The sequence below is a fragment of the Ammodytes marinus genome (genome assembly GCF_949987685.1).
Source record: "Ammodytes marinus genome assembly, chromosome: 17".
NCBI classification, from domain to species: Eukaryota; Metazoa; Chordata; class Actinopteri; order Uranoscopiformes; family Ammodytidae; genus Ammodytes; species Ammodytes marinus.
The window spans coordinates 2,272,440-2,284,939 of NC_137221.1; the positions used below are offsets into that span (position 1 = coordinate 2,272,440).

Genomic DNA, 12,500 nt, shown 5'->3' on the forward strand with positions numbered 1-12,500 from the left:
AAACACTGAATAGTTTTTGTAAAATCCCTGATATTCATTTAACATTTATTTCTGCTAAAGAGAAGAAAAACATCCTAAACATCCTGTTATTTCTTTGTGGGTGCAGTGAGCTTTTCATAGTTAACATTTTTAAAGTTATTTGCTTTTAAATTTGTAGGGTTTTTCTCAACGTGTCTGAACATAACATTTGAAACATGAGACTCCAAACACACACTACATGTTCTAGTTTATATTTTAGTGTATTCTCATTTATTTCTTTTTACTGTGAATATAAAACCCTCCAGAGGCCTGTTGGTGTTGCTGCTTGCGGTTGTATTTTAGTGTTTTGCGTCTCCATCTCTTCAAGAAAACATTCAAAAATAACCCTGCTCTGAGGCCTACGTTCCTCTCTAACAGCTTCCCTCTGCGACTGAATGTCACACTGCATGGTCTCATCACCTCTCACTTCCCCTACAGAGCTGCTCAACACGTTCATACACCACAGAGTTACATGCAGACCGATGAAACAGTCGTGGAGTGTGGTGAGTACAGACATGTTTCTGTGTAGAAAAAGGCCTTTATAAGGTCTATACTTGGTTCCAGTGACCCTTCGTTCATTGAGCTGTAAAATCAGAACTAATTTTAAAAAGGGTCGGAGTAATACGCCAATGCTTAACCTTGTTCATTCTGTTTTGTTTTCTTGTTTATCTTTTTGTTTTCAATGCTAGAAAAGCGTGAACTTAATGTTTATTTATTGATTATATTAGTCTTGTCGAACTTAAATAAACGTATCAGAAATATAAGGAATTGTACATAAACTATTTAGTATGTAGTGGTCATGTCCCGGTAGTTTATTCACTCGAGTGCTTTACTTAAATTTAAACTTTAAGAACTTTTACTTTCCTTGAGTATTTCTCTCCATCTCAGAGGAACATCTTGTCCTTCTTCTTGCTCTGAATTTGTCCGTCCGCGATTTTAGCCTCTACATTCTTATCCTGGAAGGCAGCACTAAGAAATAAATGTAAGAAAAAGAAGAAGTTGTTTTGAGAGCTCCCTTGAGTTCAGTTCTTGAGACATTACATAGCTTTGGTCTAAACTCAAACTGCTCATCCAGCTGAAACGGCAGATGTCTTTAAAAGTTGATGGTAAACAGTTGGTCCAGGTGTCCCTACTTTAGTTGATGACTTCCAAACCCTCTGTCTGTATTAAAACAGTGTTGGAACAGACTGTGTGACTACTACACCCTCTTAAGCATTATTTGGACAATGTTGATATTATTTTTGGATTAGAAAAAGATAATATATATTATTTTAATTTCAGAGAACATCCAGACATCAAACTGCAAATTGCAATACAAGGGGGAAGACCATGGAGGTGTAACAACACTCAGGACTGGTAGTGTGTGAGTTTGTTAAGTGTTGGCAAAACTGTATTTGTTCCAGGCAATGGTTCAAAATATCTTCTTTTGCTTTAATTGAATGTTTTAAGTGGATGTACTGTCCCATATTACAGACTAGACATTTCTGGAGAAAACACATGTAGTACCACTTTTCTAATCTGCTTTATTTCCACATTCTCAACACTACAGACACAATTGCCACACTAAATCATCAGGATCTCTGGCTTGTTAGGGTTTGATCATTTTCATAATTGGACAAACGGTCTGTGTGTAAGAAGCAGCAGTTTGAGATAAAATGTTCAATTGAATGAACTATGTGACGATTTAAATTATTGTGTTTGGTCCTGGGAATTGTTGGAGATATCTACTTGTGCCTTAATTTAATGTTTTAAGTGGATGTACTGTAACTGTTATTGTTATTCTTTTCTTTGTATTTCTACAGGACTGATCTTGAAGGTCACCATGCGACGCCACATCAGTTTCCCCGTCTTGCTTCTGTGCGTGCTGCTTTGTTTTAACCCCTCGCTGTCCTACTCACTGAAAAACTGCACCATCGAATATTCTGAGAACGTCACAGAGGTTTCTGTGTCATGCCACAATCGAGAGCTCACTGCTGTTCCTGACGACATCCCCAAAAATGCAATTTCTCTAAATCTCGGCAACAATGAAATTTCAATTTTAAACAGAACAGATCTAAGTGGGTTAACTAAGCTTGTTTCTTTGGAGATGCTATATAACTCCATAACATACATTTATGATGAAGCGTTTGCAGACTTGTTGGAGTTAGATTACCTTGATATAAGTGACAATCGCCTCACGTACCTGGGAGACAACACGTTTGTTGGACTGTCCAAATTAGTGCATCTGATTCTAGACTATAACCAAATCTCGTCCATCTCCCCACTGGCCTTTCAGCCTCTCATCAGCTTAGAGGAAGTAAGTCTGAAAATAAACCTGCTACATGTAATTTCTGATATTGTGCCAATTTTACAGCTACCGAACATACAGGTCCTTATAGCTGGAGAAAACAGGTTTACCTCTTTTGAGTCTGACGATCTTCCGATTAACAAATCAAACCTCAGGACGCTTGCGTTAAACAAGAATCCACTGAGAAAGTTCAGCCTCAGAAGAGACATATTTCCTCTTCTTAAGGATTTAGTTTTGGACGACCCCTGCCCAAACTTTGAGTGGGACGTCCCAGACAAGACCTTCCTTCGGAGCTTAACGAGTTTTTATCTAAATGGAACAGTCATTAGTTTTGAGACCTACAGGGCAATGATTCAGAGTGCAGAGTCCGTGCAGCATATGTGGCTGAGCTACATGAAGAAATGGTTTGATAAAGGACTGATAGACGTCGCTTGCCAGATGCCGGCTATGACGTATCTTGATTTGACTTTTAACGACCTTTACAGTTTAAACGACACACTGCTCAGGCATTGCTCTAAACTATTGTATTTGGCTTTAAATGGTAATGGAATAACGGACATATCGGAGAATTCTCTCAGTTCATTACATCGGCTAAAGGGGCTGAACATATATGATAACCATCTATCCAGAGTGCCAGTCGCCATCAGAGGTCTATCAACACTTGAAGCCCTAATCCTAGACACCAATGATATCGCAGAGTTAGGTTGCTCTGACTTTTTGAATTTGACGAGATTAACGCTACTCATTCTCAAAAACAACCGCATTTCAAAACTAAATGGATGTGTTTTTAAAGACTTGATTCATTTGAAAAGCCTCAATATGGATGGAAATCCAATTTTTATTCTGAACGACGCCTTCACGACCAGTTTGCAGAACCTTCAGGTTTTGAGAATGAATGGAAATGACATTCAAATCATCCCCAAAGGAGACTTTCGGTCTCTGTCGTCCCTCCAGTTTTTGGATTTACAGGCCAATTCAAAATACCAACTGGAGAGAGGGGCTTTAGAAGGACTTGATCATCTCCAATACCTCACCCTTTCACTATTACGTCTAAACAAAGTCATGTTCACAGGATTGCCACATGTAGAAAGCCTCAATATATATCTCCTGGTTGCTGATAACAGTTTGAGACCTCCAGTTGGCAATGAGAGACCTTTAACGAACAGTGTGAGTCCTCTACCGAGTGACGAGGACCCTTTCCTCTATCTGCCGTCTTTAAAGCATCTCACCATGACAAACAGCAATACAGCGTTCATCATCATCTCACCCAAACTGCTCACCGGTCTGAAACATTTAGAGATGTTTGAAAGTGAGAAGTTCTTCACTAAAACACCTCACCCAGACACATTTACACACACCCCTCGCCTGAGGAGTCTGCAGATACATCAAAGTGATCTGCAAGACTTAAACCCCGAGTTGTTTTGGCCGATCCCAAACCTGGAGTCTCTGGATCTCTCTGACAGTAAGTTGAAGTCTTTAGAGTTCCTGTCCCAGGCCGGCCTGTCTGCACTCAGACGTTTGACTCTGAGACAGAATGAGATCACAGTGATCAGTGAGACGGTCTTCCAGTCTCTCCCTGCACTAACACACCTGGACCTGGCCGAGAACCCTTTCTCCTGCGACTGCTCCAACGCCGGCTTCATCCAATGGGTGAAGAGCAACAACCAAACTCAGGTTGTTAACGCCTACCAGTACGCTTGTTCCTTTCCTGCGGCCCAACAAGGCAGCATGCTGCTGGACTTTGACATCCAGTCCTGTTGGATGGACGTTAGCTTCCTGTGCTTCATTAGCAGCTCTGGTGTGGTGGTGCTAACCCTGCTAGCGTCCTTCATCTACCACTTCCTGAGGTGGCAGCTAGCCTACGCCTATCACCTGTTCCTGGCCTTCCTCTATGACAGCAGGAAGAGGAAGAAGGGAGCTGCTCTCCACTACGACGCCTTCATCTCCTACAACGTTCACGACGAGGCCTGGGTCCACAGAGAGATGCTCCCAGTGCTGGAAGGAGAGCAGGGCTGGAGGCTGTGTCTGCACCACAGGGACTTCCGTCAGGAGTCGCTCTCTTCATCTCTGTCTTTATTAGGGTGGTAGGATGGCCTAGAGTTGGAGAGGTTCTTCCTCCCAGTAACCATGAGGTATCTGGTTCCTCCCAGTAACCATGAGGTCTCTGGTTCTTCCTCCCAGTAACCATGAGGTCTCTGGTTCCTCCTCCCAGTAAACATGAGGTCTCTGGTTCCTCCTCCCAGTAACCATGGGGTCTCTGGTTCCTCGTTGCTCGTCAACCCTGCGCTCTGAGTTGACCAACTCAGAGCGCAGGATTAAACTCAGAGTATGTAAAACCAGCTACCTGAAATAGGCCCCAGGCTCCACACTACATGCTGCTTTTTGTGTCCACAGGTAAGCCCATCATAGAGAACATCACAGACGCCATCTACGGCAGCAGGAAAACCATCTGTGTGATCAGCCGGCGCTACCTGCAGAGCGAGTGGTGCTCCAGGGAGATACAGATGGCAAGGTGGGGGCTATCTGTCCGTCTGTCTGTCTGTCTGTCTGTCTGTCTGTCTGTCTGTCTGTCTGTCTGTCTATCTATCTATCTATCTATCTATCTATCTATCGATCCATCCTTACGCTCCGTTCTGTGTGGTTTGTTTCCCTAGTTTCCGTCTGTTTGACGAGCAGAAGGACGTGTTGATCCTCCTGTTTCTGGAGGAGATCCCGGCCTATCAGATGTCTCCGTACTACCGCATGAGGAAGCTGGTGAAGAGACGGACCTACCTGAGCTGGCCCCAGGCCGGCCCACACACGGGGCTCTTCTGGCAGAAGGTCCAGAGAGCTTTGGAGACCGGGGAGGCTCCCACCGACAACACAGACCCGCTGACTGGACAAGCAGGATGCTGAGGAGTGTGTGTGTGTGTGTGTGTGTGTGTGTGTGTGTGTGTGTGTGTGTGCGTGCGTGCGTGCGTGCGTGCGTGCGTGCGTGCGTGCGTGCGTGCGTGCGTGCGTGTGTGTCTGTGTCTGTGTGTGTCTTTGGAGCAATTTAATTTAACTGTAGTACCAAACTAAGAACCATAGGACAAACATATGTGTCAAGTTTGGTCTTAATAGGATTAATCGTTTTTGAGTAAGGAGCATTAACGTGACACGTAGCTAATATATTCAAAGCCTTTCCGCATCATCCTAGCAAAATGATTTTCAAATACATTTTTGTCGTGCGCATCTGTAGATGTTTGTGCAAAGTTTGGTGTCAATTGTGCAATAACTGTGGGAGCAAAACTGTGTGAGCCCAAATCAAAAGTCAGTTTTGCAGTTTTTGGGTGCCCTATGCCAAAAGATGCAGAAGTATTCAGTGAATATGTGGATGTAAAGTTTTTGAATGTAGGATGTTCGATGTGGGAGTTATAGCCCCAAACGCAGCTTTTTGTGATTCATAAAGAAATAATTGTAACTACAGTGTTACTCACCGAAAAAAACTGGCAACCACAGTCCTTAAGCCATTGGTTGGTACAGTTTACCAAAGAACAAGACATCTTGGCACCAGGCACCAAACGAATGGAGGAATGAACGCACTGCTGTCGACTTCAAGATGACAGAGTTAGCATGCTAATCCTGACAACTAGCCTTAGAGGCGAAGTGAGGGACAGAGGCTAGCTGTCAATCAAGAGGCAGCGACCCTAATTACTCATACATTTTAACCTCCAATAGAATAACAACTAGCCTGCCCCCCTCCGTATTTTTCATGGATATATTAACTAAACATACAGACTAAAATGTTTTTTTAGGGGCCTTAAATAGGTGTAATAATGCTGTGAAAACGGCATATTTAACATGAGAGTCATCGGAAAATTGCTCTTTTCTGCAACCTTCCCTTAGTGGCCACCCGGTGCTACTGCAATTTTTGTCACTTCAACATTGGATGCTGGTAGAACTCGCTGTGGTTGGGGCTTGATTTACACACAGAAAATGAAGACCCCCTCGGGTAGCAAGGCAGCATCTCTGACTCATCATTAAAGACACAATGCAGATTTAGCTGAAGCAAGATTAGGCCGGCTACACATGCACTTACCCCATCTTGGCGGCAGTGGCGAAGTGGGTAGGGAGGTCGCCTCTGGTAGTGCAGGGTCGGAGGTTCGATCCCCCGTCTACCCGCCACATGTTGAAGTGTCCCTGGGCAAGACACTGAACCACGAATTGTTCCCGATGGTTCAGAGGGCGCCTTGCTACTGTCATCGGTGTATGGGTGTGTCTGTGAATGTGGTAAGATATTTAAAGCGCTTTGGGGATGAGAAAATCGACTAAAAAGCGCTTTATAAGTCAAAGCCATTTACCATTTAATCAACTAACGTTTTTATAATCATTCTTCACTATTCTGATAGTAATCACAGAAAGATTTTTTCATATGTTTATTGTCTGATCTGTCACACTTTTTCTTTTTGAACACATGGCTGTATCTGTATCCAAATCTGTTCTGTAAAAACCTTGGGAACTAATATGTTGTAAAAATGAAATAAAATGTTTAACTCTGTCTTTATCCGATCTAGAATTTTGCTTTTTAAAGAAATGCAAATTTACACATAATAACTTTCTTTGCCAAACTTTAATTTTATTCAAAACTGTCTGGTGTGTCTCTTGGTGGTCCAGTGGTTTTCCTCTGCATAGTTGTGGTCCAGTCAGCAGGTCTGTGTTGTACCAGCGCACACACACACACACAGACACACACACACACACACACACACACACACACACACACGCACACACACACACACACACACACACACACACACACACACACACACAGAAAAACACACACACACACACACACACACACACACGCACACACAGAAAAACACACACACACACACACGCACACACACAGAAAAACACACACACACACACACACACGCACACAGAAAAACACACACACACACACAGAAAAACACACACACACACACACACACACACTCCTCAGCATCTTGCTTGTCCAGTCAGCGGGTCTGTGTTGTCGGTGGGAGCCTCCCCGGTCTCCAAAGCTCTCTGGACCTTCTGCCAGAAGAGCCCCGTGTGTGGGCCGGCCTGGGGCCAGCTCAGGTAGGTCCGTCTCTTCACCAGCTTCCTCATGCGGTAGAACGGAGACATCTGATAGGCCGGGATCTCCTCCAGAAACAGGAGGATCAACACGTCCTTCTGCTCGTCAAACAGACGGAAACTAGGGAAACAAACCACACAGAACGGAGCGTAAGGATTGGTGTACTTTTCTCTTTGTCATATGTAAAGCCGTTATATTTTCATGTAGTTAAAGTTCTGTTAAAGCTGGGGGTATGTGATTTCTGATTGGTCAAAGTTAACATGAGCTGTACACTTTGACCAATCAGAGCGAGGCTCCGATTCTCTGTTCTTATTGGCTATTGGGACTGTCCATTCACTTTGGCACGACTTTGTTGGTGTAGAGCATGTCAGGGAGGGACCATAGGGGAGGGACCAAAGAGAACAAGTGGAGCGGTTGAGGTATTTGGATTCGAATCTCTATCCCAACTGCCATTTTCTCCCTAAATCCTCCACCCCAGATTTAACTTCCTATCCATAACAGTGAGTTAAAACAATGGTGGTTGAGCATATGACCCACTGATGAAAGCTCTTGTACTGTATTTGCAGCTTTTTTCTCAGACACTGTTAGTTTTTTTTTTACAACTTTAAAACAGAGATGCAGCGCCCCCGTCTGGCCATTTAGATGTCTATGGAGCATAATGAAAGACAGACAGACAGACAGACAGACAGACAGACAGACAGACAGACAGACAGACAGACAGACAGACAGACAGACAGACAGACAGACAGACAGACAGACAGACAGACAGACAGACAGACAGACAGACAGACAGACAGACAGACAGACAGACAGACAGACAGACAGACAGATAGATAGATAGATAGATAGATAGATAGATAGATAGATAGATAGATAGATAGATAGATAGATAGATAGATAGATAGATAGATAGATAGATAGATAGATAGATAGATAGATAGATAGATAGATAGATAGATAGATAGATAGATAGATGGATGGATGGATGGATTGATGGATGGACATACAGACAGACAGATGGGTAGACAGACAGACAGACAGACAGACAGACAGACAGATAGCCCCCACCTTGCCATCTGTATCTCCCTGGAGCACCACTCGCTCTGCAGGTAGTGCCGGCTGATCACACAGATGGTTTTCCTGCTGCCGTAGATGGCGTCTGTGATGTTCTCTATGATGGGCTTACCTGTGGACACAAGTTTAGATACTTTAGGAAAAGTACATAGAGGTATTAACACCACTACACCACATGTCCAAGTGTCCCTGGATGGCTGCATCTATCTGTCTGTGTGTGTGTGTGTGTGTGTGTGTGTGTGTGTGTGTGTGTGTGTGTGTGTGTGTGTGTGTGTGTGTGTGTGTGTGTGTGTGTGTGTGTGTGTGTGTGGTTTACCTGTATAAATAATGATTAGTCATAAGTAGTATTATTTTGGAGTGAACTCTGTGTAATGAAATAAGTATTTTAACTGCAGTTTGCAGTAACTGGTAGTTCAACTACTTATGTTTATTTTTATATGAATGTGATCATTGCTTCTATAAACCAACCCCCATTGACGAGCAGGGAAAGAGTTTTGAGGGTCCAATTTTTCCTTTCCTGTAAACGGACAAACATAATAGAGAGAGTGACTCCTGACCTGGTTGGAAGTCCCTGTGGTGCAGACACAGCCTCCAGCCCTGCTCTCCTTCCAGCACTGGGAGCATCTCTCTGTGGACCCAGGCCTCGTCGTGAACGTTGTAGGAGATGAAGGCGTCGTAGTGGAGAGCAGCTCCCTTCTTCCTCTTCCTGCTGTCATAGAGGAAGGCCAGGAACAGGTGATAGGCGTAGGCTAGCTGCCACCTCAGGAAGTGGTAGATGAAGGACGCTAGCAGGGTTAGCACCACCACACAAGAGCTGCTAATGAAGCACAGGAAGCTAACGTCCATCCAACAGGACTGGAAGTCAAAGTCCAGCAGCATGCTGCCTTGTTGGGCCGCAGGAAAGGAACAAGCGTACTGGTAGGCGTTAACAACCTGAGTTTGGTTGTTGCTCTTCACCCATTGGATGAAGCCGGCGTTGGAGCAGTCGCAGGAGAAAGGGTTCTCGGCCAGGTCCAGGTGTGTTAGTGCAGGGAGAGACTGGAAGACCGTCTCACTGATCACTGTGATCTCATTCTGTCTCAGAGTCAAACGTCTGAGTGCAGACAGGCCGGCCTGGGACAGGAACTCTAAAGACTTCAGCTTACTGTCAGAGAGATCCAGAGACTCCAGGTTTGGGATCGGCCAAAACAACGCAGGATTTAATTTTCGCAGATCACTTTGATGTATCTGCAGACTCCTCAGGCGAGGGGTGTGTGTGAATGTGTCTGGGTGAGGTGTTTCGGTGAAGAACTTCTCACTTTTCAATATCTCTAAAGACTGTAGTCCCTTTAGGAAATCTGGCGTGATTTTAAAGTACGCATTCTGATTTCGTATTATTAAAAAACTCTTCAAGGAATGTAGCTCGGAGAAATGTGGATCATCTGTTAGATTAGATCTTTGGTTTTTAAATATGGGCGTGAGACGTAGTTTGAGATTTTCTAAGTGTGTCAGTCCCGTAAAATTCATTCCTTGATAAAGAGCCGCTGAGACACTGAGAGTCCGTAGATTGTCCAGTCCTTGGAAAGCGTCTTTAGCAGCGAAGTAATCTTTGTCCGATTCTAAATCCAAATACTTGAGTGAACGCAGAAACCTGAAGTCGCCCGTTCTTAATTCCCTTAAATAATTCCTGCGCAAATCCAAAACTTCTAGCTTGTGTAGGTTCACTCTGAAGAAATCTAAAAGTAACCAGACTTCATTTCCTCCGATATTTAGGACTTTCAAATCAGGCATATCTAGGAACACACACCCATTGAGTATTGCAATGCGATTGTGGTTGAGGTTCAGTGTACGTAACCCTGACAGATTATCAAAGTCAGTGCAGCCTAATTTACCGATATAGTTCGAACTCAGGTCTAGGTTTTCGAGTGTGGACTTGCCTCTGATCGCCAGTGGCACTGCATGCAACTTGTTTTTACTTACGTCCAAACTCTTGAGCTGTTTAATCGATCGGAGAGCAAACTCGGACATTTCTTCAAGTGAATTCCCTGATAAATTTAGCTTGGTAAGTCTGGAGCAAGATCGCAAGAATGTTTCGTCAATGGTTGAAAGATCATCGTTGCTCAAATCAAGACTCGACACGTTAGGACTCTGGCACGCGATGGCTACCAGACCGATGTCTCGCTCATGCTCCATACCAGTCAGCGATAGTTCTTGCACCGATTGAACGCTTCGCAGCATTGTCCGGTAAATCTCAACGCTGGTGTCAAAATAAGATAAGCTCAGAGTGTTTAGGCTTCGCAGGAAAGTTGGGTCTGGTACGTCCCACTCAAAGCTAGCATCAGGACTTAAGTCGATAGTCTGAAGGTTAGGAAAAGTAACTCTTGTAATGCTGAAGTGCTTCAGTTGGTTCCCAGTTAGCCAAAGGGTCCGAAGGTTCGATTTGTTTAACGGTAACGGTAACGGCACATTGTCTATACGAAAGGACTCGAACTGGTTAAAAGAAAGGTCCAATTCATATATTTTTGGCAGCTGTAGAATCCCCCCAATATCCGTCATTTGAAATAGATCGTTTCGTACCAGTTTTACACTCTCTAAGCTCGAGAGCGGCGCGAACGCTCGCGGGGAGATGTGTGCGATTTTATTGTTGTTCAAGGACAAAAAACGCAATTTCCCCAGTCCATGAAACACGTTATCCGTCAGGTTTCTGAGTCCGTTGGAACTCAAATCGAGATCTTTCAACAACTCCAAGGCTGCGAACGCTCCATCGTCTACTCGTGAAATCCGGTTATCTCCCATTTGCAGATATCTGAGTTTGGACAAAGAGCTTAAATCTGTGCTGTTGATTCTGGCGATGTGATTGGAGCTGAGATTCAGGGACATTGCATTTTTGGGGACGTCGTTCGGGACAACGGTAAGATCCCTGTCTGTGCAGCGAACCCAAGTCACGTTATCACCAGACGAGCCAGAGGTGCAGTTTCTCAGTGAGTACGTGAGCGAGGGGTTGAGATGAAGAAGGAAGGAAAGGAGCGAGATTAGGAATATCTGGATGGACAGACTCCCCATCGCGGACATGCCGAGATGAACCACCAACAACACTGCAAGAGGAACACAGAGAAACATTAGAAATACTAAAGGCAAGGCAAGTTTATTTATATAGCACAATTCAGACACAAGGCCTTTCAAAGTGCATTACAGTGGCAAGATTAAAATACATAATACACATTAGAAAAAGCGAATGAATAGAAATAAAACATTTAAAAGCGAATGAATAGAAATAAAACATTTAAATTTAAATAAAAAGTACATTAAAGGTTGAGTCAACAGTTTTGGAAAATGCTTGTTCTCAAATTAATTAATTTTTTGGCATATTCGGTGAATATCTCCTCATGATCCACTACCTGTCTGTACTTTGTGTGCTCTGAAAAAAAAAAAAGCGTTAATACACAGCCTAGGCTCTGTAAACTGGTTTAGACAAAAGGAATGCAAACAGGGGGTAGGGGGCACCATAGCTATAGCAACATACCAGTTTACAGAGCCTAGGCTGTGTATTTACACCAGATTTTGTTTCAGTGCACATACAGTAAGGACAGGTAACAGATCGTGAGGAGATATTCACTGATTTTGAACAACAAGCGTTCTCCAGAATCACTGACTACACCTTTAACATTAGCTTACAAGTAGGTTTATCATATACAGTTTTATCATAGCCGTAGCCATGATGAAATATGTAATATACACATTTTCTTGTACAGTGACATTTAGTATTTGAGATTTATTTTTTTATATTTGTTAGTTTTGATCAGGACTGAAGTTGATTAAAAGATTGAACCCCAAAAAGTGTGGAAAAATATTTTTATAGCAGTTTTTGGATGAGATTTTTGTACCGAATGACCTTAAAGGCCTACTTCACCGGTTTGAATATGAAGGTGTATTGAATTCTGAGATCCTATGTAGTATAAATGTGCAAACATTTTAGAAATCGGTTCATCCTAGCCTGAGAAAAGGCAGAAAAAGTGTTTTTTTAACCCTATATTTCTCTTTCTCGTGACATCACAGAAAGAG

At 43.4% G+C, this 12,500-nt stretch overlaps 2 protein-coding genes across 2 annotated transcripts; one reads left to right on the top strand and one right to left on the bottom strand.

Annotated features, from left to right (window-relative positions):
- Positions 1–3,535: 3,535 nt before the first annotated feature.
- LOC307264046 (toll-like receptor 13) lies at positions 3,536–5,200 on the top strand (the record flags this gene model as incomplete). The annotated part of the gene is made up of 3 exons (XM_080045371.1): positions 3,536–4,349; positions 4,700–4,817; positions 4,960–5,200. The coding sequence occupies 3 exons, from the start codon at positions 3,536–3,538 to the stop codon at positions 5,198–5,200; spliced, it is 1,173 nt and encodes a 390-aa protein (XP_079901497.1).
- Positions 5,201–7,264: 2,064 nt separating this feature from the next.
- LOC307264047 (toll-like receptor 13) lies at positions 7,265–11,501 on the bottom strand (the record flags this gene model as incomplete). Its single annotated transcript, XM_080045372.1, has 5 exons — positions 7,265–7,505; positions 8,454–8,571; positions 9,017–9,796; positions 10,331–10,796; positions 11,016–11,501. The coding sequence occupies 5 exons, from the start codon at positions 11,499–11,501 to the stop codon at positions 7,265–7,267; spliced, it is 2,091 nt and encodes a 696-aa protein (XP_079901498.1).
- Between the last annotated feature and the right edge of the window lie 999 nt (positions 11,502–12,500).